The 26,682-nt window shown below is 57.1% G+C and overlaps 2 protein-coding genes across 2 annotated transcripts; one reads left to right on the top strand and one right to left on the bottom strand.

The window, feature by feature from the left end:
- The first annotated feature begins 3,997 nt into the window (after positions 1-3,997).
- On the top strand, positions 3,998-11,188 carry FAM110D (family with sequence similarity 110 member D). Its single transcript, XM_039511610.1, has 2 exons — positions 3,998-4,049; positions 9,519-11,188. Exon 2 carries the CDS (start codon positions 9,833-9,835, stop codon positions 10,889-10,891), a length of 1,059 nt encoding a protein of 352 aa, XP_039367544.1. The 5' UTR covers positions 3,998-4,049; positions 9,519-9,832; the 3' UTR covers positions 10,892-11,188.
- Positions 11,189-17,192: 6,004 nt separating this feature from the next.
- On the bottom strand, positions 17,193-21,089 carry C23H1orf232 (chromosome 23 C1orf232 homolog). Its single transcript, XM_039511839.1, has 3 exons — positions 21,048-21,089; positions 18,975-19,072; positions 17,193-17,540 (listed from the first exon to the last, which is right to left on the bottom strand). The coding sequence occupies exons 1-3, from the start codon at positions 21,087-21,089 to the stop codon at positions 17,240-17,242; spliced, it is 441 nt and encodes a 146-aa protein (XP_039367773.1). The 3' UTR covers positions 17,193-17,239.
- Between the last annotated feature and the right edge of the window lie 5,593 nt (positions 21,090-26,682).

The following is a 26,682-nucleotide window of genomic DNA, read 5'->3' as shown; positions in this document are numbered from 1 at the left end:
TTATCTGCCAGCGGTGGTGCTGGAGCCTGTCCACCATGCAAGACCCAGCCGCGTTGGGACACTCCTTTGTTCTACCTAGAGCCCCTACCATGAAGCTGTTCCAGTGTAAATGGGACCTATGTAGTCTTCCAGTTACACAAGTTCCTTCGGGCTGGGAAGAAGCAGTGGAGACTTGTGTACAACAGGTGCCACAAATAACCAGGCAGAATGGAAGTGAAGTGTCCCGTAGGATAATCCCAAGTGTGAGAAGGGTTCAGTGGCAGCCTCGCCCAGTCACAGCAAGGAGAGTGGGAGCTGCCGCACTCGGGTCAGTGAGAGAGACATGAAGTGAGCAAGGGGAATGATACAATGCACTCAATAAATGCACCAGGGAGCAGGCTGGACAGATACGGTGGGACGAGAACAGGGAGCCGGAAATAACTGAACAGGGGCCAGACCTGTAATCATCACTGCTAGCGATTTGTACCTAAAGGCCCAGCCATGTTGTCGTGGGTGCTGTCTCCTTGCTCTGTGTCCGTACGAGCCCTGATCTCCCGCTCCCAGGCCGCGTCTACACTATAGCGATGCACCGTGCCAGCATAGCCCGTTCGCGTAGGTGCAGGCTACGGCAACCGGAGCGTTTCTGTTACTGGAGGGACAATGCTTCCTGGAAGGACATTAGTTAGGTGGAGGGCAGCCCTGTTGTGTTGGCGTAGCTCCGTCAGCCAGGCGTGGCTTTTTCACAACCGTGACCGAGGGAGCTATGCCGACAGAACTTTCAAGTGCAGACCAGGCCTAAATACATGCAAAAGACAACAGGTGAGGGCAGGGAACAGGCAGGGGGAGCTCAAGATAACAATGGGATGATGCTATGGTACTGGGCCGATGCTGGCTGCTGGCAGTGCCTCTGGCCAGGCAAGGGGGAGCTGGGCTGATCCGTGTTCCTGGCATTGGCTCCCCCCGGGAGTGTGGGACTGATGATGAGGCAGGAAGGAACTGACTCTGCTGGAGAAAGGTGATTGTTGAGCCTTGGACTCTGTTTCATCTGTGGTATAAACAAACCAGTCTGGGCTGGAGCCCCAGGTGGATTTCCCTTTCCACTTTCCTTCAAGTCACCCTTCCTTTGGCGCCATCGCTTCCAGCAATCGCGCTTCGCGGAAGCTGGGGGCTGCAGTCACTCACCACGGGCTGGAGTCTCACTGCATATTGACCCGCTGCAACAGCGTGCCCGCTCTGTAGGTGTTGCCAGGGCCACCGAGGGCGGATTCGGGCCCCCCAGCAAGGGTGGACCGGCTAAACAGGGCCAACGAAGCCGGGTCCCAGGCCCCCTTCCGGACCGCCAGGTCCCAGTAACTTTTACTGGCTTCCCCCCACTCTCGTCGGCCCTGGGTGTTACCAGTGGCCTGCTGCGTCCAGGACAGTGTATGAGCGGGAGCCAATCGCCAAAAAGTGTGTAAGTGTAAAAACACTGTTGCAACTTCTGTTCTAAACCAACCCCAGCTTTGATTGTAAACGGACGGTAAATTGAGCGTCTAAGTCGGGGAAGAGCCATCTCCGCAGTAAGAGCTGTGGTGCTGCAGGGGTAGGATGGAATGTAATAGTGCCCCGAATGCGCTGGTTTCCATGGGACCGGCGTGTTATAAGCAGCTGTGACAGAGCCAAGCTGCAGCCCTGAAAAGGACAGGACCTAACGCATCCCCTGGGAGGGACGGCGAGCTGGGTGGGGGGGTGTGATCTGTCCATGGGCTCAGTGCCTAATCGCGCTTTTCCATCTCTCGTGTCTATGGTCCTGCTTCTCAAAGCAGGGCTGGAGCGTGGAGAACTGAGCCTGGTTTCAAGTCTGAATAAGCTGAGAGCAGAAGGAACCAGCTGCCCTGTGTCTGCTTCAGCTCCGCCTGCAGCCCCCCGCCGGCTGCCCCCAGAAGCGTGTGGCGTGTTGTTTACAGATCTGGTCGGTCTCCCTGCCTCAGTGCTGGGGGGCAGTGGGGGGGGCCTTTCCCTGCAGAATGAACAGCCCTCAGGCAGGTCAAAGGGCAGATGTAAAAATAACCCCTGGCGCTCACTCCACCTTCCTGCAACTTATAAACTCCCCAGGAAAGACTAAAGGCACAAACCTTCCACTGGCTGGGGAGGGTTTGGCCAGCTCTTAACCCTTTCACTGCCAAGGAACTGCACCAGCAGGACTTGTTTTCCCTCGGCTGGTTCCGAATCTCGTGTCTAGAACCATTGTAGGGACAGCGAGAGGGGAGGTAACAGAGGATCAGGGCTTGTGGGTGTTAATGGGCCTAATTCCCCTCTGGTGTTGCTTCACTGCAATGTGTGTTGGGGATGGATCTGGGCCAGGGACTAAACGCAGCAGATGCAGAGAAGTTCTGGGAACTCCCACCGCTATCCTTCTTGCGGTCCCTGCCTGGTACCTGCCAGTCCCAAGGTCCGGTCAGACACAGCCGGGTGTCAGCCCATCAGCGCTCAGCAGGGCTCCCCGGGGAAGGTGAATTGCAGTCGAGTTCCTGCTGCCGGCTGGACCCCAGGCCTCTGAGTAATGAGGTGTAAAATGAGAAACAGCTGCCCCCTGTATCACTGCCTCATTCCAGATGTGGGGCTGGCAGGGAGAGGGCCGAGAGAGAAGCGGCTGTTTGCTGCAAGGGGCTGAGGGTTATCTCCCAGCACAGACAGTGACACCCCCTCCGTTGGTGCAACCTCCCCCCACACTCGACTGCCCCAAAGGGCAGATCAAGCTGTCACAGAACAGACACACTGAACAGGCAGAATGGAGTGAGGCTGGAGCTTGAGCTACAGGGGAGGAAAGCCAGGAGGGAGGAGAGTGGGACACAGACTCCAGGACTTAGGGCCAGATCCTCGCTACCTTTGTTGTGATGGGAATTAGGGGCTGAAAACCCTTGGTGAATTTGGGGGTTAATGACGGGGGCTTGTTTGGAACAGCCGGGGGGAATTGGGTGGGTAAAATCCAGCCCTGAGCACTGTTTAAACAGCAATGGCCTCAGTGCGGTATTTGGATGTGACCATTGGTGGTAGAGTCGCACGTGCAGGCCGCAGCTCAGATTAGTAGTATTGGCGGCTTGTCATACTTTGTGCTCGTTGCTGCACATACACCTGGGGAGAGTCCTGCCCTGAATAGCGCCGTCGTCATGGACAAGACACGAAGGATCCTTGCCCCCATTTTATAGATAGGGGAAAATGAGGCTCAGAGAGACGATGCGACTTGCCCAGGCTCACGCGGGCATCTGTGGCAGAGCTTGGCACAGAATGCAGCTCTTCTGTGTCCCAGCCTTCCTCTGCAGCCACTTAAAAGGCCCGAGGTTTCCTGTGAATGTTGGAGTCAGACAGCCTATGCCGCTCCGGGCAGCATGCAAACAGGGCAGCGCCAGGGCCCCAGTTGAAACTTGCCAGGAGATCAACTGTGCTCACAAATGGATCCTCCCTGGCTATGTGGGCATGCAGCCCCCTCCAGTACGCTGGAGACAGAGATGGGGGGTGGCAGCAGGGGAGTGGAGGGTCGTCTCATCAGGAAAGAAGAGGGTGAGGTATGTATGGTAAAGCAGGGAGGAGGAGGGTAAGCAGAGTTAGCACCGGGGGGGTCACTGGAGAAAAATTTGGGTGAGACAGGGAAGCACGAGAGAAGGGGTTAATGTGCTGGGTGTGAGTGGGAGGGGAGGGCTTAATGCAGGCTGGGTGTGAGCAGGAGGGAAGGGGTTAAGGCTGGGTGGGGTCAGGAAGGAAGGGGTTAATGCAGGCTGGCGGGGAGGGGAGGGGTTAACGGCCTGGGGGCGAGCGGGAGGGAAGGGGTTAATGCAGGCTGGGTGGGGTCAGGAGGGAAGGGGTTAATGTAGGCTGGGTGGGGTCAGGAGGGAAGGGGTTAATGCAGGCAGGCGGGGCAGGGAGGGGAGGGGTTAATGGCCTGGGGGCGAGCGGGAGGGAAGGGGTTAATGCACAGGGAGGGGATGTATATCCAGCAGCCGCTGCCTGCCCTGGCTGAGCTCAGTTCCCTGGGAGCTCTTGGCAGGGCAGGACCAGCTGGTGCTTGCCTGGAGATGCCCTAGCCGGGCTGGGTGAGTGCCCCTCTGCCCCGGCGCCCTGTGCTGGAGCCCCCGACCCTGCCCTGCCCTGCAGCCCCACTGCTCGGCTCAGCAGAACTGCTGCAAGGCTGGGGTGGTCCCGGGGCCGGCATTAGTGGGTAGCAAGCAGGGCAATTTCCTGGGGCCTGTGCCACGGGGGGGCCCGTGAAGCTGAGTGGGGCTCAGGCTTCGGCTTCCTGCCCTAGGCTCCAGCCACTCTAACACCGGCCCTGGGAGGTACTAACGGTGCCAGGCTCTGTGGGCAGGGCGTAGTGTCTTGTCCCTTGGGGCAGGCCATGCCCTGCTGTGGGCTCCAACGAGAGCCCTGTTCGCTCTCCGCAGCCCTAGCGAGCGGGTGCCACCTTCGGGCGTCCGGCTCTGGTCCCGAGGGGGCTGGAGGCCTGTGCTGGTTGCTTTTGGGAGCTGAGATCTGGCTGCCCCGTGTCTGAGCTGTCTCTGCCGGGCACGTGCCAGGGAGGCGGGTGAGTGTCTGCCCTGGAACTGCTTATTTATAGTGCTATGTTTGGGAGGCAGAAGTTCAGCTCTTTGGGCTTTTTATAGCAGGTTTTTTTCCCCTCCTTGCATCCTAGTGGCCCTGGGATAACACGGGATGGGATCTAAGCTCCCCGCTGGAGAAACTTTGGTCTGGCTTCAGTGCTGTGTTAGGATTCACAGGAGGAAGCCCCCGGGGGGACCCTTCCTGCAGCCTTTACAGTCAGTCTTCTCTTGGTGAGCAGTGCATGGGGTGATCTTTTCAGATGCGTTTTCCCCTCTGGTGTCTGGCAGTGAGGCATCTCGCGCCCTGGCTGCTGCTGTCCCAACTCATGTGGCACGTGTGTGTACGGTTTTCAAGTGCTCAGCTCCTGTTTATGGCCAGTTTTTCAAGGGCATTCAGTCATCAACAAGCGGAGCTCTGCTGAAAATCTGGTCTTTGGTGTCCTAACCGTCTTCTAACTCTGGAACTCTCTCTCTGCCCTGGCAGTTTCACCTGCGCAGGATTCTTCTTCTTTTCCTACACCAGCCGTTGGTGTAGTGTTGCTGTGTGCTGGTCAAGACTTGCTGTGTTCCACCCCATAGGTGGGTGCAGTGATCCTTACCTGTCTTTACATACAAGACTGTTGTGTGGCTTAATCCATGTGCATAAAATGCTTTAAGGATACCCACAAGGTGCTGTATCCAAGCAAAGTGTTGTTGCAGTGGTAGGAACAATCGCATTTTGACTCAGATCTGCTGTGGCGCTTCTATCTGGAGCATATTGGGGAGAGCTGGTAGAAAACTTTCCTGGCAAAATATGAGGTTGCGCTGAAATTAAATTTCCCCGGGGGAAAAAACTGTTATTTATTTGTCTTGCGATAGCATGTGAGAGGCTTGGTCAATGCACCAGGGCCCATTGTGCTAGGGGCTGTACAAATATAGGACAAAGAGACAGTCCCTGCCCCCAAAAGCTGACAATCTAAGGATATGACCAGAGACGACAGATGGATGCAGGCAGCTAGAACAGCACAAGGGAACCAAAAATGTTGATTTTTGTTTGTTTGTTTTAATTGGGAAAACGCGAAAGGAAACAGTTTGAACGAGTGTTTCACTTTGATAGAACACATTTCCTCTCCCAGTTTCTCAACTTTCCAACTTTTTGCTTCATGAAAATAATCCCTGTTTTGACTTTTCCTCCTCCTTTGGGATGAAAGCAAATGTGGAAAGCGGGATTTCCTGCAGGCTGGAAATTCGATTTCCCCAGTGGCTCTAATAACCGCTCGGGAGCTGGTCTGTTAGCTCCCCTGCTGACTTGATCTCTGCCCTGAGAGCTGGATTTGAAATTCCTGCCTCAGGACTGATGGAGGCAGTGAACCTTTCCATCAGAAATGCCCCCTGGGAAGGCGGCAGGGAATCCGTGCCTTTATATCGTGCAACCCCTCTTTGTGTGACCGAACTGGGTATGCCAGACCCTGGGCAGCCTCTCCCTGGGTGGCATGAAGTCTCCATGTGAAAGTCTTACTGATCTCCAGCGTGTGGGGTCTTTTCTGTGACTGTGCAGGTCAGAGGTGTGTGGTGGGATTAAATGGCAGGAAAGGCAGAAGGAACCAGGGCTCAGCTGGTGGAGGGTTGGGTGGGTGGATGCTGATCCCTTCCTTACCACAGTATCAGACTCCAGCTGTTGCCTCTTTCTCAGTCCAGACTCTTGCTTCTCGTCTCAGAGGTCTCTGTTAGTTTGGCTCCAGGGAGATCTGGCTCTGCCATAGACTTCCTGCGGGATCTTGGGCAACTTGCTTAACTGCTTCATGCCTCCATTTTCCAGCCTGTAAAATGGGAATGAGACCGACGTGCCTCCGGGGGATGTTGAAAAGTTTTTGTTCTCGTTTGTCATGTGCTTGGAGATCCTCGGCTGAGAAGGGCAAAGTGTTCCTGTGACAAGTTACCTGGGGGGTTGTCCTGCGTGTTCCCTGGCAGGCTGGAGGGGAATTGTGCAGGGCGGGAATCCAGCTCAGAGTGTAGACGGGCTTTTCTCCAGCAATGGGCAGAGAATGGTGCCTGCCTGGGGCAGGCAGGCTGGTTAACCATTAGCTTCCGATTAGTCACTGCTGGACTGAGGGGCTCTTCAGCGCCATTTGTGTCTCTTCTGTTAAAGGAAACCATCTGCTTGGGGCATTTACAGCTTCTGCATGTGACTCCAGGCCCCCTGCACTAGCTGCTGTCAACTTCAGCACCAGATTTACTGCCCTGGTCCCATCCTGGCCCCACATTAGCCAGCCCCTTAGGCTCAGACATTGCTTTGTCCCAGTCCTTGGATGGATGGTCAGTCGGGAGGTGAATAAGAGCCATTATTCCCCATAGGCTAATAAAGGCTCTCGGGTGGTCACGATGCCAGCAGTGACCTCTGGCTATTCATTTAGGGTCTCCTAGGAATTAGTCATGGGGCAAAGCTGGGGAGAATCTTGCCCTTTCCAAGCCCTGTTGGTCGCTGGCTTGTTCGGGGTGAATGAGAGGTGGTTGGGAGCTGAGCCGGCAACGTTTAATGGTTCTGGGATTGGCCCACCTGTTCCAGGATGAGGCTCTTTAGTTCTGGGACCCTTTCTCCTGGGCAACTAGACAGGTGCTTGTTTCTATTACAGTAACACCTGGAGGCTTTGCGCACACACCCAGTCAGAGCCAGTCCCTGCCCCAAAGAGCTGACAATCTAAACAGTCGAGGGGAAACTGCGGCACAGAGACACGGGGGAAGTGACATGCCCAAGGTTACCCAGCAGGAGTAGAACCCATGTCTCCTGACTCCCGGTCCGGTGCTTGAGCCGCCGGACCATATTGCCTCTGTGGGGACTCTGGCCCTCAACAGCCACTGTGGAGTCAGTGTGTCAGTTGGCTGAGACTTGGACGGATTTAAAAAAAGCCTTTTTCTTGTTTTCCTTTCTGAAAAGGGAAACCCAGAAGGGAGCCCGTCCCAACCCGGGGCCGCTCAGACGCTGTGATTATTCTGAGCCACACGGAAGGCGAGTGGAGCCAGAAACGCCCTTGTGGCTTTTCCACCTCCTGCCGTCTGGTTCCTCCCCTCCCAGCTGCTCCAACCTGGCTCCCGAAGGTAGCACCGGCAGTGCTGGGGGCTGCCGGGAAGCATGGGTGGCTCTGCGGCACTTGAGGGCTGGATTGTCTTTGTTCTGCTACCGTTGGGCACATAAAGATAAGGCTGCTGGCTCCGGTATTTTTTCCTGTTTAAGTTGCTCTTGGAAGCTCTGCAATAACCCAGGCGACTTCACAGGCTGTTCAGTGCTTTCCTCTTCCTGCAGTGATTAGTCCCACCTAGAGGTCTGCTGCTGTCTAGAAAAAGGCCCCTCTCCCAGTCTCTTTGCTGTGCTTCTGAGCTAGCCAGCCAGGTTGGGAGCTGGGCCATGTGTCCTTGCAGGTGGGGAGCTGGGCCATGTGTCCTTGGCTCCTACTCGGCCTGAAGCATGGTGGCACCGGCATCCCAGCAGAGATCAGCCCGCGCGACTTCTCCTTTTCCAGCAGCCTGTCTGCTGCCATGCTTCAGAGGATCAGGGACTGTCACTGCGGGGAGAGGGGGACCTCGCTCCCATCTGAAAAATCCCCGTGCCCCTCAGCAGCCCGACCCACGCCACTCTGAACCGCACGCCGCATCTAGAGGTAGCATCAAAACCCTCCCTGAAACTGCAGCCCCGGCTGGCTGCCTCGTTCCTCCATGGTGCCCCCCTCCCTCTCGTCAGCGTCTCAGTTGCGGCCCTATGCGGTAGTTAGGTTTCCTCCTGGTGCCTTGAACGCAGCCACGGGCATGGGTGGCTCACAAGGGCATCTAGCCTGGCCTCTTTACTGGACGAGAAAATCAAGCTCCTTCCCTGCTCCCGACTGCCCCCCTCCTCAGCTCTGGGCAGGGGCGGCTCCAGACCCCAGCACACCAAGCATGTGCTTGGGGCGGCATGCCGCGGGGGGTGCTCTGCCGGTCTCCAGTAGGGCGGCAGGCAGGCAGCCTCCCGCAGGCGTGCCTGCGGAGGGTCCACTGGTCCCGCAGCTTCGGTGGAGCTGTGGGACCAGCGGACCCTCCGCACGCACACCTGCGGGAGGTCCACCGGAGCCGCGGGACCAGCGACCGGCAGAGCGCCCCCCGCGGCATGCCACCATGCTTGGGGCGGCGAAATGTCTAGAGCCGCCCCTGGCTCTGGGTTGCCCCTTCGCCTGTGCGTTCTCCTCCTCTCCCTCTCCTCCATTCCCCTACCCCCATTGTCTTGGGCTCTGGGCTGTCTGGGTGCCCATCTCTGCCATGGTGAGGGGGAGAGGCTCAAACCAGAACCCTCATCTACCCCCAACATGGCGGGGGGAGTCCCATTTTGTGGGGGAGGTGGGGCCTGAACAGACTCCTCCCCCCCCAGGGGGGCTCGTGTTTTTCTCTTGCTCCTGAATCCTTGATCCATCTCCCATAGAGCGACACAGCAGGCAGCAGCTCTGGGCTGCCCCGTCCTCGCTCTCTCTGACTGCGGGGCCTCATCCGAAGGGTCCTGCTTTGCTCCATCTCCGGCTGATGCAGCTGAGCTGGACACACCACTGCCCGCTGTGCTGGGTACGGGCCCCTCCTGACGGCCTCCTCCATAGCCACGTGCAGCAGCTGGGCTGCAGGCAGAGTGGAGCTGGGGGGGGGCTGTAGCCTGGGTGCCATATAACACTGGTGGGGAGTGGGGCACCTCTGTGCCCACAGTGCCAGGGAGGGGGAGATGGGATGTGCGTGAATGACCCAGCTGGAGACCGGCTTCCCCTTGAGATGATGGTTCCTGCTCAAAATGGTCCTTCTCCTGGGGGACACTTGGGTGCTACATTATCCTCGTCCCCATTCCCCTGTGGTGGGACCAGGTCCTTCCCCAGCCTGGGGATGGATGGCAGCTGCCCATTACCCATGCAGGGCCCTTTGCCGGTGGTGGCGGCAACAACTTTCCTATTACTAACCACTTCCCTCCTCTCCTTCCAGGAGCTGAGTGCACCTTCCCCACGGCCTCTGAGGACTGGCTCCTGCGGTGGGGCAAGGAGCAGAGAGCTGGTTTCTGGGGCTCCTTGCGGATACGGAAGCTGGAGCCAGAGAGCCCCTCTTGCTGTCCTGTCTGGATACAGGCTCCGGGTTCTGGGTGAAGAGCCACATCGGCGTCCTGTGGCCCACTCGAGGGGCTGGCTTTAGACGTGTGGATTTGGGGTTCGGGGCTTTCGTGCTATGGTTCCCCTGAGGGGACCCCCATTGCAGGTCGCTGTGCCCTGTTCCTGAGAGCCGAGGTGCACGTGCACGAGACCATGAGGCCTGTGTCTCCTGCAAGTAGCACATCCCCCCTGGGGCTGCTGAACCGGGGCCCGGAGTATCTCCGCAGGCAGATGGAGGTGGGGAGCAGGGGCCGCACCCCAAGTGCCGTGGAGAGGCTGGAAGCCGACAAAGCCAAGTACGTCAAGACCCAGCAAGTGATCAACAGCCGGCAGGAGCCGGTGCTGCGTAGCTGCCCCCCGCGGCCTTCCCCTCGCAGCAGGAGGCGCCTGACTCTCCACCAGTGTCACGAGCTCTGTCAGAGCTCAGAGCTGGGCCGAGACAGCCCCAAGCAGAACGGCCCCAGGAAGCTGCTGCCTTCCCCGCAGTCCCCCGTGGCGCGCAGGGGCAGCAGCAGCAAACGCCTGCTGAGGCCCGACTCGCTCATCATCTACCGGCAGAAACGGGACTGCACGGCCGTCACCACGGAGAACGCCAAGGGCTCCGGCCTGGTCAGGCGGCTCTTCCAGGGGCCTCTGAGAGACAAACTCCCCAGCTCCCCCTCCTCCAGGGGCCTGGGCGACGGGCGGCAGGGGCCGGAGAGAGACGAGACCCCCATGGTGTGGGTGCCGGTGGAGAAGGAGGCTGCTAGAACGCAGGGCCCAGGGGGCGGCATCTTCAGCCCGAACGTGAGCCCTGTGACGCAGCCTCCATGCAGCTGCCAGACGCCCCTGCCCAGCCCCGAGTCGGGGCCAGGCCGGAAGGAGGCCAAGAGGGAGCTGGGCCGAGGCTGCTCCCTGCCCCTCTCTGAGAAGGAGAGGTTTTTCAACTACTGTGGCTTGGACCGGGACCTGGTGGAGGTGCTGGGCAGGGAGAGGTTCAGGCCGGCTGGCTGGGACACGAGCTCCTCCTTGCTCCTGGGGAGCGCGGGCTCGGCCGGCTCGGAGTGCAGCGGGCCAGCCCACTCCAGCGGCTGCGCAGCGGGGCCCGACGCGGAGGAGCCGGGCGCTCGGCGCTGCTCGACCGTCTCCATTATCGAGCGCAACGCCCGGGTGATCAAGTGGCTCTATGGCTGCCAGAGAGCCTGGGCGATGGCCAGGGAGTCCACGGTCTGAGGGAAGGGCCCGGGCCGGCCTACAGAGGCCCCGTCCCGTCTCAAGGGCTGGGGACAGGCGACCTCCGCTCCAGCTCCGGGCCCTTCCCGGCACTGGTCACACCCGCCAGTCCTGCCTCCAGCGAAGGCAATGGCACACCCCCCCCATCGCTCTCATGCGGCCTGGGGCATGAACCGGGCAGATCGTTCGGCCCCAGGTGAAACAGATGCTGGTGGGGGTGCAGGTGCCCTGAGCTGGCTCCTGCCCTGGGTATGTGCAGCTACCCACAAGCACCTTTCCACACTGGGGCTGCCAACTGGGACCTGTCATGTAAATGGGCGGGGGCAGGGGCGGGGGGGGGGGTCAGGTGCTTCCAGCACTGCATGGCCTAATCCGGTGGGGGTGGGGGTGGGGGTGACATTCACCTCTCAGGACCCGTGTGCTCAACAGAGACTTTCCTCTTTTGAATGATATTTTAAAATGTGCCCAAGGAAGGAATTGTGCTGGGGGAGGGGGCTTGGAGCAGCCCCCCCGGGCTGCCCCCCTGCTTCAAGCTCCCCCTTGGGACTGGTGCTGGCACCTGAGTGTGGGAGCAATGGGACTGGAATGGGGAGACAAACTGGCCACTCCCTGCGTCCCCCTTGACTGGCCCTTTAACCCTTTCTCTGCTGCTACGCTGTCGGCCTGGCCCCTTCACTGATGCAGCCAGCTCTGCAGTGGATGAGGTCGGAAGGGCAGAAAAGGACCCTCTGGCTGCATGGGCTGCTCCCTCGCTGAGGGATCCAGGAATGACCAGAGGTGCTGGCGTGACGCTAGCAGGCGGGGGGGTGTTTAGGTGTATGGCTGCACCGTGAGAACGGGATCCAGCGGTCTGGGCAGCCGTGGGACCTGGCTGTGCCAGCCCCGGGAGCCCCCCATGCTGCCAAACTTTCTTTCTTTTTTTTTTTTTCATGAGAAATGGTTTCATTTTGGCTGGATCTGAAAAGTTCTGAATAAAGCCGGCTGTGTTTTCAATTCTGCCGTGTGTGATCTCTGCCCGACAGTGAGGATATGTCACCGTCCTGTCTGCTTTTCTCTGGACTCCCCCCTGCGCTCCACGTGGGAGCAGCGTGGCCGAGTGAACTGAGGAGGGCTCTGAGCCATTGACTCTCCTCTTCCCGCTAGAGCCGACCGAGGGGAAGTGCCTGGATGGCAGTGGGGCATGCTGGGATCATGGCCGTGCTCAAGCTGGGGTACAGAGCATCATCAGTTCTCCCACCCCTCTCCCGTCGGCAGAGTTCAGCATCAGTCTGGAGAATCTGCTTGTCCGGGGCTGGTGGGCCAGTTCCCTCCTGGGGGCTGTGGGAAGATGCCAACAGGCTCTGCCCTCCTGAGGCCCCTCCCCCCCCCCCCCCAACAGCAGCCTTGCCTTCCGCAACTTCTACTGGCCCCCATCCCTAGCCTTGGTTCCCCCTCCCAGCCCCCGCAGGGCGGAGCTGAGCTCCCAGGATCCTTCGCAGCCTGTGCAGATTCCAGCCTGACAGGAACCTGCCTGAGAACGCTCCGAGGGATGATTTACTCATCCTTTCAGGAGCCCCGATCACCCCCATGACCTGTGCCCTCCTCCTCCAGGTGCAGGAGGGCTCTGGCGCCCGCTGTGCTCCAGAAGCTCTGCTGTGATAAATGGCTCCCTTTAATCTGCAGGGGAAGAGGAGTCAGGTTATCTCAGGAGAGCGCTGAACCGACCGACTCCTTTCATGTCCCCTGCTCATCCCCCGCCCTCCACCTGGGCCGTGGCAGCTGCCTCTTGGGGTCACACCTTCTGCTTGACTTAGAACGCAAGGGCGGGGGGCTCATGCTGCTAGGACCCTCCCAGCCAGCCCCACCGCTGGCTGTAGTGGAAAGGCCTGTAACCGGCTGGGAGGAATGGCTAATGGGAGAGTGGTTCTCTCTGGTGGGCCATGGAAGGGGAGCCCCTTGGGTGTGGGCAGTTAAGAGGCAAGCAGTGACCTGAGTGGAAAGAGGTGGAGAACCAAGATGGAGCCCCTGCCCCTAGGGTGGTGGGTTGAAAGGAACCCGTCTTGTGACTGACTGAGAACTGGAACAGTCCCAAGCCTGTTCTGTGTCTTGAGTTATGAGTTTGTTGGGCCTCGGTATGGTTCATAGCAGCCCATGTTTATCCTAAACATTGCCACAACTAGCTGCCAGGTTGGGAGGCCAAGCACTCAACATCCACATTTCTGGCTTTGCACTGTGCTTCCTGCTTCCAGTTAGCATGTGACCCACGTACGGGAGTCCTGCCAACTCCTAGGGGACATGGCTCGATGCCTGTGGCGCTGGGGCCCAGCACTGCACCAGAGTCGCAGCAATTAATCCGTGTATGGCTTGAGCTGTCCTTTCTTACAGCCCGGTGCCTCTGCTGCATGGCACGCACTGTTAGCAAATAACACCTGGATTTACCGATTAAAAATCAGTATCTCACTAGTGTAGGGGGCCCTCTGAGGAGCTGGGGAGCCCATTCTCTCCACCCTGAAAACCATCGGGGCCAGTCACTGTCTATTCTAACACCTTTCTGCTTCGTGTTTGGGAGCTGCCTGGCAGCCCTGAATCTGAGATCTTTGAGCTGGCCACCCGCTCTCCTTCAGAAAGTTACATCCTCGCTGCTGCAGCCAAGAGGATCAGATGATGCTTCAAGTTAATCAGCTGGAACTTCTGAACCCTGGTGCTTGTACCTGGCGTTCTAGCTACAGAGCTCTTTACACGTACCGAGACCTCCTGGGAGCGGGGCTAGGCAGGTCTGGCTGGGGAATCATAATGGTCCTCTCTGGCCTTATACTCTATGAATGAAAACTGAGGAGTTCGATCTGTTCTTTTCAGGGTGCTTTTCTCATGCTGTAGCTGGCTGCTCTAGGAACAACAACCATGTCAGGGTGACTAATAAAAGTTTACTGTTGCTGTTTCTTTTTCGCAGAATTGCGGGAGGAGGGAGGTTGGGGGAGGCATTATACTGTTAACGAGAAATTAAAGAGGGTGGGGCGGGGGTGAGGATGTAAAATTGGGCCAGGAGCTAATGTCTAGGCTGCAGGATTCATGTGGAATCTATCCCCCCTGCGCTGGTGCCAGCAGTGGGAGTTGAGAGGCTAGGCAAGGGGCTTGCTGGGTCTGGGCTCTGTAAGTGGAGATGGAGCAATACGGAGAGGATGGAGGTGCTTTTGTAGAACCTCATTGGCCATCTCTCATGCCAGGAGTTTGGGTGGGATCCCACGTCCTGTGAACCTGAAATTGCAGGGGTGGGGCACTACCGGGATCGAGGGTTCCCACCATGTCCCAGGACTAGCAAGAAGGTTAACAAGGCCCCATGCTACATTAAAGCCACTCCTGCTCCAGCCCCCAGAGATCCCAGCTCCTGCCTGGTCTTTATCCCGCCCCCTTTTTTAAATGCATAGGCAAAACAGCCGTGAGAAGAACAAAGGCCGGAGAGGCTCTGATTGGTGAGGTGGCTTTTCCTGGCCATATGATCTTCCTCGTGTGCTGTGTAAGCCTTGCTCTTTGTGTAGAAAGAAAAAGAAATACTTACATCTCAGTGTCAGATGCAGACAGAAGCGCTGCATGGGGCAGGGGGCACGTGGGGGTTATATTCCCCCCCACACACACAATTTCTGCCAGGTTTTATATGCCCTGCCCTGAACTCCGCTGCAAACCACCAGAACCTTTACATGGTGTGCCCCACCCCCTCTGCTGTCAAGGGTTCTGAATCATCTCTGGGGGCAGGGAAGGTGAACTCTTCCCCAGGAGGAGCAGGGCTTGTTTGGCCTGTGCGCCACTGTAGAGATCTTTGAAAGGCTGCGATGCAGGAACTGAATCTGTCGTAAATTTCTCTCGGTAGCCAACTCCCTGACGCCAGACCAGAGACTGAGAGAACCTGGTGGGCGAGTGCCTCGCCGGGTGTTGGCCTGCTATGCTGGTCTCTCTCTTTCTTGGGTTCCCCCAATGGAAACTAGCTCAGGAGAGGGGGCGGCATGGGCGGGGTGAGCCTGCCCCGCTAGGTGATCGGTTCTGAGCTGCGGGAGATGGACTATCTCACTGCTAATCCCCTCTGAGATGGGTGGCTTTACACAGCCAACGTGGACTCTAGGGTTGGGTATCTACAGGCCCCTGACATGGTGAACGTTCTCCCTCTGCCAGGCTCCCAGGTAAGTCACTCTCAGGTCAGCTCAGTGCCAGTTTCCATTGACGCTGTATTGCATGCAGCAGCTTATCCCCTAGGGACTAAGCGGAGAATGCTAAACTCCTCTCACTCAGACTTGGGGGGAGGGGGGGCGGATCCTCAGCGGGTGTAAATAACCAGAGCTCCACTGACATCGCTAGTGCCATGCCAGTCTCCACAAGCTGAGGATCTGGCCCAGGTTGCCTTGTTTTCCAGGGTGTTTTTCCACTAGACTGTTCAGTAGAGCAAGGGGGCATTTGGCCCGGTTGCTAAATGCTGGCCCCCTGGGCTCAGCTACTCTGCAACCAGCCTGAGTAAAAATGTGAAGGCCTTGCGGGTTGCAAAAGTGAAACTGTCCTTTGCAGTGCAGCCCCCTAGCTTGACTCTGAGCGCCGGAGAGATGCCACAAAGAAAGGATCCCAGGCCGAGCCGTGTCCTCGGCTTGTGGAAAAGGGGGTTGAGGGAAGGGATCTTTACTTTATACACTTCTACATATGATAAAGATCAGCTGAAACTCACTGCAAATGACACCGTCAGTGTTAAACAGGCACAGCGGCAGGAAAACACCTCACTCACGCGCGCTCTGCAAATACCCCGACCAATCAAACTGCAGCCCCCGTCCATGTGCGATGGTGGGTCTGAGACACAGAAACAGAGTTTCATGCAGGGAAGCTTGGCTGGGTCGGTTCCCTGTGGCTGGGTGATCCAGGCCTTACAAGGATCTGTGGGTCAGTAATTCACAAGCCACCATGAACATCTAATTCCAGAACTCTGCCTGCTGGAGGGTGAGTTCCTGGCCAAACACTAACCCAGAGGCACGAAGAACCTGCTCCTTCTTATCCAGGCTTTGGCCAAAGAACGTGTCTGAAAGCCCGGCCGCCCTGGTTACACGCGTTAGGATGGAAGCCACCACGGCCAAGCGTTTTAAAGCACCTACTGATCTTTGGTTCTTCATTTTCAGGTATCCAACCGAAGCCACCTTTAAAGAGGGTCTGGCTTTTCCGAGGTGGGTGCTCTGCTCTTTCAACAAACCAGGCCCCTTTAAGAGCTCCCAGGCTCGGCACCCACAGGCTCTGCTCACTTCTGAAAGTCTTGGCTTGCCAGGTTTGGGAAATCCCAGGACACAGAACTGCAGCTCCTCAGGCTCTGGGCTTCCTCCCCTGCAGCCATGCAAGGATCACAAAGCGCTCTAGGTACATGACTTGCTCCGTCCATGGGGCAGGCCCAGCCCAGTCACCTCACCCCATGCCTGGGAGGTAGCAGATAGATAGTCTCTTGCTCACATTTCAAATGTTGTGCAAAGAGCTTACGGGACTTGCCCACAGTCACGCAATTCAAGTCAATAGCAGAGCAGGGACAAGAACCTGGCAGCCCAGGTCCTGCTCTAACCACTAGGCCGCGAGCATGTTGTACAGTACGGGTAGGGAGTGCTTAGCCCTGGGAGTGGTCCCAGAATCCCTCCCTGACAGTGCAAATGGTACAGAACACAAGGGGGGAGCTTAGTAGAGACCTCGCTCTGACAAGGGCTTCCCAGCAGTGGGGACCTCATCCATACCATGCAAAGAGGCCAGCGCTGCACCAGGGTCATCCAGGGGGGTGTTTTCAGCTGAGTTTCAATGCGTTACCTACTTGATTCTTCTGGGCATGATGGGTGCTGGCTGGACCTCCACCGTGTCCCCAAGATGCCCACGTGGTACGAGCTACCCCGAGCTCTGCACTCCCAACCCAAGTGCCGCTGTTGGCCCAAGGCGAGGGAAGCGAGGCTGTAGGACAGGCTAACTCTGCTCCTTCGGCATCAGAGCGCTGGATTCCCCGTGCCCAGGCATGTTCTCCGGCCCAGCTGGTATCACGGTGAGCCAAGCCCAGGGCGACCAACGTCCCCGTGTGAACCACAGAACTAGAGAGCGGGAGAGCCGGTGAGACGCTCTAGTCTCTCCACCCCAAGGCAGGCTGGGAGGGATCCCCAGAGGGAGAGGGTATCAGCCCCTGAGCAGTCCAGCCCCATAGCTCACAGGGACAGACCCCGGGGTGGCGGGCGGGATACTGCAGCCACGTGTGGGTGTTCTAGGCTGACGGTGCTGCTGGCTCCTTTGCAGTGAGGGAAAGGGTTAAAATGCTGGGTGTTCTCCTCCCGAGTGAGCGAGGGGCCCTGTGCTGAGGCTGACGGGAAAGATCCTTCCGCTCTAGTTACCCTTGGGGGCATTTTTATTCCTTATCTCAGCCAGTTTGCTGACCAGGAAGCCCCACTTGAAGGCGCCCTCTTCTGGCTCCCGGAGGTCGCTGCCGTTGTTGGAATAGGTGGGCTCCTCTCCCGGGGGCTCCCCTGGCGCCCCGCTGAACTCGGCCGCTGGCTCGCTGAACTCAGGCTGGGCCGTCTTCTTGTCCAGCGCAGAGGCCTGCTGCCACTTGGTGGCAAAGACATCCCAGAACCCCGACGTCGTCTTCCCTGCAGGGGCCGACTCTGCTGGCTTTGGTGCCAGGGGGCTGGAAGCAAGAGATGGGGAGATTAGGGGGCGGGGAGCGTCTGAGCATAAAGAGCCGGACACACGCAGGAGAGGAAGAACAGACGCAGCAGGCTGCGGGGGAGAGCGTCAAGGAGAGAAAGAGAGAGAGGAGCAGCAAGAGGGAGTCGGGCAGTATTACAACATACGGGGAAGAGACTGAGCTTGTATAGGAGAGGCACAGACAGGCACACAAAACGATCCAGGGCGTGGCAGAGACAGGAGGCCGAGTCCTGGTGTCTGGCAGGCTGCTGGAGCGCAAGCGAGAGAGAGACTGATTCGCACAGACGTGACTGGAGTTTAATAAGAATCCCTGAGCCACAGGCTTCCCTTCAGCAGATGTGACTGAACCAGCCTGGTTGGGAAGGGCGTGGCTTCTCATTAAGGCGCGGGGGCTACCCGAACACCAGCCCCCGTTCCTAGGCACAGGGCCAGAACACAGGCACCAGCCCGGCTCTGGGTTTTATAGTCACAGCTGAAGCCGTGTGGGCACGGCGATGAACAGCTGGCGGCTGGGCTCAAGGGTCACCCTGCCTACGTGACGGGGGGATGCTCGGAACGGGGGGCTTTGAACTCTCCTGGCCCGAGAGGATCTGCACGTAGAGACCCCTGGGGTGGGACAGGCAGCTTCTTATTGCAAAGCTGCCGGCTCTTGGGGCCGAACCGAGGCCGCCCCCGGCAGGAGGCTGGAACGGTCTCCACACAGGCTAAGGAGCACATGGGAACTGGGTCACTTCTACAGTGTTACTAAGGCGCCTGGTGGAGCTCCAGGTCATTTCTTCTCTCTCCTCCTACGCCGGCTCCTGGGCCAGGACATGCTTCTAGATCTAAACACTTCGCATCCAGCACTGGGACCACCTGGACAGACTTCCACATGGACATGCCAGGACAAGATAGCAGCAGGGTGTGGTTCTCTTGCCTTCAGCCTTCACCGGTGGCCATCTGAGTGGCCCCTGCATCATGTCCCCTGGCTAGTAGAAGCAGGGGCGGGAAGATAGCCGAGGGGGCTGTTGTAGGACACAGTTTCGGGTTCAGACTCAGCCATGGGCTAAGCAGGTGTAGCTCTCACTGATATCAATGGGGGTGTGGGGTCCACGTACAGCAGGGATGAGTTTAGTCCTAAGCCCTCACTGGAATCCTGGTCAATGACAACAGGGTCATTGTGATCCTGGACTTGAGAGGACCCCTTGCCTGGCTGAGAGCTCAGGAGTCACAGGACCGTACACGCATCCTCGCTCTGGGGGGCGAACCCCAGATACGCTTGTACCTCGCTGCCTGCAGTCTCACCCCAAAGCCACCCCTCGGCCTGGTCCTCAGGCCTGTGGCAGACCCTCGGCCCTACCATAAGCTGGGCCATGGCTAGGAGGACGGGAGCCCAACGGAGACGCTACGACCCAGACACGAGCGTCAGTCTTACTGGTCAGCGCAGGACTCGGGGGTCAGCAGCTTGTGCTCATCCTCCCTGCTGAACAGAGACGACATGCTCCTCCAGCCTCTGGCGCCAGCCCCCTGGACCTGCAGAGCAGAGGGAGGGAAACCACTGGTCAGTGAAGCTGCCCAGGTCCAGGCAGGAGTGGAGCTAGTGTGGTTTGGCCGAGTTCACGTGGGCCCCTGGGAATGTCAACAGGCCCCAAAGCTTTGCTCTATGGGACTGACGCAGCAGGAATGTATTTTCTCTGCCTTCTCCTCCTCCGCACACAGACTAGCCTCAAGGACACACCCCACAAAGCATCACCCTCCTCCTCTGTCACCCTCAGCATCCCCCTGCCCACCCCCAAAAGAGCAGTGCCAGTCTCCACTCCAGCCCCTCGTCCCAGGTTAGGCAGGGGACGGACACCAGATTCAGAAGGGGGGTCTCTGCCCCACTCAGCCCTTGCATGCCCACTGCCCCCTTGTCTTCCATGCCCCCCTTTGAGTGACCTCACTGGCCATTGTGCAGGTGAGGAACAGCCGGCAGAGACCCCGGGAGCCCACAGGCGAGGGGGCGTTTGCCCTTCGTCTTTGTTAGGCTGGGTGTAGGCTCTTTGGGGCAGGAACCAGCCTTCTGGTCTGTTTGTACAGCACCTGGCACCATGGGGCCCGGGTCCAGGACTGGGCCACCTTGGTACTAGAAGGACAGCACAGACATTATGACGGCATATGACTGGGTTCCATGCTCACACTGCCTGTCCCCCACGAGACTCAACCATCCCCTCCACCTGCCACCCACTGCAGCAAGAAGGCCTCCCACGGGGAGTTCTGCCCATCAGGGTGGCAAAGGGGCGAAGGTTTGAGCAGCTCGAGCCGGGCTGGCTGGAGACTGATCAGAGCCAATGCGGCTGGGCCAGGGAGAGGATGGCTGACTCTGGAGGGAAGATACAGCCAGTGTAACGGGTGCCTGGATACAGCTGAGCACCCAGGGCCACAACACAGCACCTAATTTCTAGAGCACTCAGTGCTCTCTGAGCCCCCTGAGGCTGTGATCCGACAACGGGCTGGGTGGAAGCAGCCCCCATGCCTGGCAGTGATCAGGACCAGGATCTGGGCACTCAAGTGACTTTTTTTCCCACTCGTGGTTGTAGATCTGCTGTCCCTTTCTATTACCTGCGACGGCTTCGCCTTAGGTCGGGCTCTGCACTAGCACCAGTGCTTTGCTGTCTACCTTTGGAGGGGGGCTGTTTCTTTAAGGACACGTGTAAGAAAGACCAGGCTATGGTCAAATCAAACACACCTGTCTCTGCTAATTCACATTCATTAAAGAAACCTGCGGCCGGGGGAGCCCTTAGGGCCAGAGGACTTGCGGCCTCCTTATGATTGCCTGGTTTGATTCGCCTGCTTTCCCGCAACACGTTATTGTGCGTTTAATCCCGCATCCGGCTTTCCCCTCGGAGCACCACCCTCTTGGCCGGGCGACAGCTCCGCTGCCTTCCTCCCAGCGCGGAGCTCCCCTAGGCGAGATGGGGCCCAGGCTGTTTGTATCCCACTGTGGTGAGGTGAGCCCCCACGCCCAGGGTTCCACTGCAGTGGGGCCCGCCTGCCCCTTGTCTCCGGGCGGGCTCTGCGGTGAAGACACAGCCCCTGTTACATGCTGCAGCAAGGTAAACCGTGCTTCAGTGCAGGGCTGCCACAGATCCCTCCAGGATTGGCCGGGAGTCTCCCGGCATCGGCATCGATCTCCCGGTGACTAGTGAAAGCCGTCCAGGAGAGTTTAACGGGATATGTTAAAAAAATGACATTACGTCATGTTGGTGGGGGGGGGGGAAATCTCCCGGAATAGCTTCAGTCAGAGTTGGCAGCCCTACGACGCGGTGGCACCGAGGGGGCGACAGAAAGCCAGGCAAATCTCCAGGGCAGATAGGAACCTACAGAGACTCCTGAAACCAATCCCAGTGAGCGGAGAAGCCCCAGGCCGGTTCGGCTGGGGTGTGGTGACTGGGGCCAGAGGTCTAATGCTAAGAGAGAGCCGGCCGCTCTGGGAGGCAGGTGGAGCGCCTAAGAGGGGAGGCCTTACCCTTCGTGCCAGCTGGGAGATGGGGTTCAATCCCTCCTCCATCAGAACCGGGGCATCTGCGGTTTCCACCAGCTCGGGGTTATCCCCCTGAAACAAACTCACAGCATCAGCCATGGGGCAGCACCTGGAAAGACCGGCTGGCCCTGTCCCTGGGTGAGAGGAGTTAGCAACAGGATTTCTCACATGCTAGACTCCCCTCCCCACCAATCATTTTTTCCTCCTCCTCCTCTAGCTGCTGCCTCTGGACTCGGTCTGGTCCATGCACTAACTATTCCCCATGCAGAATTCCTCAGTCGTTTGGCCCTGGTCCTAGCGGAGCTCCTTGTCCAAGTGTTTGACCCAGGCTCGGTGTTGTGGCATCTCCTGTCTATTCCGTACTGAACAGAAGCTCCCTCCTGCAGCTCACCTTCTGCAAAGAATCAGGTCAAGCCCTCAAACAAGGGCGGGATTAAAGAATTCGGGGGCCCTGTGCACTATGGAAATGGGGTCTCCCCACCTGCCGTCATCTAGACAGTTCAGTTAGTTAGAAACTAGCTGTGGGCAAACAAGGCAGCTGCCTAGGGCTGCAGGTTCTGTCTGGGCGGGGCTGGGCCAAACCTGAGTGGGTGGCGCTCGATCCTCACCCACTTCTACCATAACCAATGTTTTTTCCAGGGGTTGGGGGGCCTCTCTGAGATGGGGTCCTTGTGCAAGTGCCCATTGGCTGATCCAGGCCTGCTTCAAACCACCTTATGTGACTAGATGAGAGCAGAGAGTCTCGCGTTATCACCTGACTCCAGGAGCTGGGGCTTTAAGGAAAACAGCAAAAATCCCACCATTTGGCCACACTGAAGAAAAAATGGCCAGGCGAGGTCTCTCCATGCCCCTTCTGCCATGCTGAAAGAATCGTCTCTTTTCCGAGCTCAGCGACTCCTAGAAATGGGTTTCCCTCATTTCACAGCTGTATAACACCGACCCCTCCACCCCTGGTCCTTCTCCTTGCTCCGTAGCAAGCAGTGCTGAGTTCACAGGGGCCAGGGCTGGGTTTGTATTTCGCTGCACTGAAGGACACAAACAAACCCCATTGTTTTTGCCCCACCTCGAGACTCTCCAAATTGCTCGGATCGGATTTTTCTTTTTTAATTGAATGATTCGTCAGCGCCCAGAACGCAGATCCCAGCAGCCCTGCCAAAAACCAGGGCAGGGCGGGCAAGCCAAGCAGAGCGTCTGAAGTGGCTGGCGGCTGCCGGGGCACAAACACCGGGCGCCAGAGAGTGACTGGCTGCCACAGGCTGCAACAGCAGCAGCAGAGGGAGGAACAGCCCAAGGAGAAGCAGCAGCAGGTAGCGTGGTGGCTGCTGCACTGGCTGTGACTGCAGCAAGAGGGACCTCAACGACTAGACATGGCAGCAGCAGTGGCCGTGCTGAGCGCCGTGACTCTCTGAGTCTGGGAATCGATGAATAAACCCCAAGGTGGCTTGGGAGAGGCTGGTGCCAAAGAGATTGAGAGTGTGAAGCTGGGAGCTGGGTGGGGCTCCCAGGGGCTCTGGGTACCAGAGCAGGTGGAGCCAGGGGCTGGGTGGGGATCCCAGGGGTGCAGGGTACCAGAACAGGTGGAGCCGGGGATTGTGTGGGGATCCCGGGGGCTCAGGGTACCAGAGCGGATGGAGCCGGGGGCTGTGTGGGGATCCCGGGGGAGGCAGGGTACCAGAACAGGTGGAGCTGGGGATTGTGTGAGGATCCTGGGGGCGGCAGGGTACCAGAGCAGGCGGAGCCAGGGGCTTGGCGGGGATCCCGGAGGCTCAGATACCAGAGCGGCTGGAGCTGGGGACTGTGTGAGGATCCCGGGGGCTCAGGGTACCAGAGTAGGTGGAGCCAGGGGCTGTGTGGGGATCCCCTGCTTTGAGCAGGGGGTTGGACTAGATACCTCCTGAGGTCCCTTCCAACCCTGAGATTCTATGATCCCAGGGGCTCAGGGTACCAGAGTGGGTGAAGCCAGCAGCTGGGCAGGGATCCTGGGGAGCAGGGTACCAGGGTGCATGGAGCTGGGGGTTGTGCGGGGATCCTGGGGGCTCAGGGAAGAAAAGCTGGGAATCCCTGTTGCCTGCCCCTATGGCCAGCGATAGAGACCGGAGGCCCCTGCCAGGGCCGTCCCTACCTCATCCTTGAACTCCTCCTCCTGCACCTCGCTGCCCAGACTCTGCAGCACTTTGGACTTGTAGACTTTCCAGAATCCCTGAGTCATGGTGGCAGCCGGGAGGTTGGCCCTGAGGCCCAGTGGCAGCCGGTAGCAGGAGAGGCCCGGACAAGCAGGCTCCTTGTGGCGTAGGCGGTTCTGTCTGTGTGGTGCCTGGCAGCCTTTGGCTCAGCTCCTGTGCCCCGCGTGCCTAGGGCAGGGGTGGGGGGCCATTGCACAGCTACCCCCGGCGGCTCCGAGGGCTCTGTGAGGAATCGGGGACTTGGCGGGATGCTTGAGACTGCTGCAAACTCGTACCTGGCACCGGCGGGGGCTTGCTGGGATCTGGTGTCTTCATTAAAATTGCAGGGGCCTCCTTCAATATGCAGTTCAGACCACAAAGAGGAACCTGATCTGGGTCTGACCCAGAATGCCAATGGGCTCCTAGACACAGGGCCAGTGGGCCTGTGGGGAGTTCTAGCCGCCTGATCCTGGAGGGGCTGTCCTCTGTCCTTCAGCTCCCCTCCATATCTTGCCCCCAAGAGAAGGTTCTCTCTAGTCCCTCATGCATCCCCTCTGTCTTGTTCCCAAAGGGGGCTGTCTCCGGGCCACAGCTCCCGTCTCCATCCCACTCCCTGAGTCTATGCCTGGCCAGTCAGCATCTATGTCCCTTTGCAACAAAGGTCTGTCTCTTGCCTACTGTCTGTTCCCCTGCCCCTGGAGAGTCTTGCAGCTCCCAGGGTGAGGTGCTTGCCCAGCCCCCAGCCCCTCCCAGGGCCTGCAGACAGTGTCATCCCAGCTTGGCTGAGCTCTTGGGTTACACTTCATTGTCTGTGGCCTGTAACTGATCCTCTCAGAGAAGGGGCGCCTGGAACACAGTATCTCAGCAACCAGCTGAAAATAGCGTCCGGCAGCTAAATTATTCCTTAGGAGTCGCCGGCCCTGCAAACCCACCTCTTCTCACTCGCGGATTTAGTTTCCGCTCAGGGACCGAAAGAGCTGAGTCTATGCAAATTGCTAACGAGGGAGGAGAACTCAAAGCTGGAGTAGCAGCAGAGCAGCTAGCTGCAGTCTATGAGGAAGGGACTTTTTGTCTGCTGCCACACATGAGAAGAAGGGACATGGAGGCAGACGGCCACTGGTGGTCCGGAGTGGCGAGACTCTGATGTCTGGTATGGGGATGTCTTTTGTTCTGCCACCCTACCTGAGCTGCACTGTGAATGACAGAGGTCTGTCTGCCATCGCTACGTGCCCGTAGGTATTATTGATTCCTAAGCAGAGAGGTAATGTGATCACGGGTGGCTAGCTGACTGACAGCCACTGCTTTGTTGTGGGTTGACAGGTGTATCCAAAATGCACGACTCCGTAGTTGCTACACTTCATGCCAATAAGACACTCACCTCCAGTGGCGTTTAGTCATGCTGAGAACCCCCCCAGCTCAGTGCAGTGGTGATCTCACCCAAAGCGGCAGCCATGCACCTCCCCGTTCCAAAGGTCACCCTCAGGTTAAAACCCTGTCACCTTTTGTGCTGTTTGCCTTCTGACCCTCACTTTGCTTGGGCAGAGAGAGCAGAACAGGCTGGATCACTGGTTCTCTAGTCAGTGTCAGATTCTCCCCTTGCGGGGGAAGTAGAAGGTTGCAGACGCTGCTGGGGAATTTACACACCCCAATCAAACACTATTACCTCAGAAAAACAAAATCCACAACCACATTTCTAGGTTTGTGTGGTGTTTAGATGTTGCTTGTAATGATTAGAACCCGGCGCACTGGCTGTTGGGAGTCTGCAAGGCCAGGAAACAGGAAGGACGGGGGAGGAGTTGAGGAGGCTGAGTGAGACTTACAGAGGGTGCAGCAGCAGCTTGGTAAAGAGGTTTCCACTGTAAAAATAAAGTCCTGTTGAAGCTTGTTAGTACCTTGCCTGCTTGATACATACAACAGTTTGTTATTTCCTGCCAAATGTTTTAAACACGTCAGACAGGACCCGGTGATGGCTCCATCCCACAAAAGCCTGCTTTTGATTTCACCGAAATGGAAAGCCAAAGTCAGACTCACTGAGTGTGTTTAGCTCTCCCAATGTTTTCTTTTCAGGCTTTCAAGATCATTCAATATAAGGGTGCAATACTACTACTAACTGCACATGTCTGTATCACTTTTCATTCAGCCAAGCTGCCTTAAAGAGTTTATTTCTAGAGATCATTCATCCACCATGCCGGCATGCCCACCTCTGGGGTGGGAGGCTACAGCTGTTTATACACAGCAAGGGGCAGGGCACATCATGGTTTCAAGCAGAAAGTGAAGTACCTTAGAACATAAGAACGGCCAGACTGGGTCAGACCAAAGGTCCATCTAGCCCAGTACCCTGTCTTCCGACAGTGGCCAATGCTTCAGAGGGAATGAACAGAACAGATAATCGTGCCTCTCCTGGACACCGACAAATACATAGCTGGAATTCGTCTGGCTCACCTGTGCGTTACTACTGTTAAAATAGGTATCAGAGTTATAACAATGTGCTTAGTGTTTAGACCAGGGGTAGTCAATTATTTTTGCCATGGTCCACATTTCTTGGTCAAGGTACAGTCAAGCTCCGGACTCCAGAGAAACATTTTTCACACCAAGTGCCACTGTTCAACGAACACATACAATTCTACGTAATATACCCAAGGGCCTATTGCTTATATTTTTAGTGCATTAAATGAAAAATAAACTCAAACCACTGTATAACCTAAAAATAACCTCCAAGAAAGATGTAATAAATTACATCTGAGACTTTGAGAAAGTACATAGAGAAAAGGTCAAATAGATGCAAATATTAGCATTAAAACACTGTCAGACAATTGTTTTTAAGTTTTGAATGTGTTTTGTCAAATAAGATTATTGTAGGCATATATGTATATATAGAGATAGAAAAACATATTCAGAACTTTTGTGGTTTATTTAATAAGTATCAGAGTATGAAAGAAAATATCACTTTGTACACACAAACTCTTTATCTTTTATGATTCAAGTCTTTCCACATACGCACCCAGTTACACATGTATTAAAAAAGACTCATGAATAATTACTGTGAAATACCTGTTAAAACTGTAGTATTACTATTGAAAATGTAATTTTATACAGCAGTTCAAATTTAAAATAAAATATGCGTGAATAATGTATAATTATACTAATCGTCATTGGCGGGAAAAGTGATAGGTCCTTTGCTGGACAAGGACCTTGACGTTTGGAGTGAGTTCAGTCAATGCAAGATGAAGGCGATTGCATAGATGATTATCAGTCAGACCAGAGCAATATGGGATTTAATCTTGTTCATTGTTGAGAATGCTGATTCACACACATGGGTCGAGCAAAACATAGTCAAAATGTTAAATGCCACCTTCCGTAAGTGTGGATACATGGAGTCCAGCACAAGAGTTGTCCAGAAAGTTTCAGCTGTAGTTTCAGCATGCTGCACCCTAAGCACTTCATTCGCTTGTAAATCA

This window comes from Mauremys reevesii, linkage group 23 (genome assembly GCF_016161935.1).
Source record: "Mauremys reevesii isolate NIE-2019 linkage group 23, ASM1616193v1, whole genome shotgun sequence".
In the NCBI taxonomy this organism is placed as follows: Eukaryota; Metazoa; Chordata; order Testudines; family Geoemydidae; genus Mauremys; species Mauremys reevesii.
This window is presented reverse-complemented; position numbering and strand designations above follow the sequence as displayed.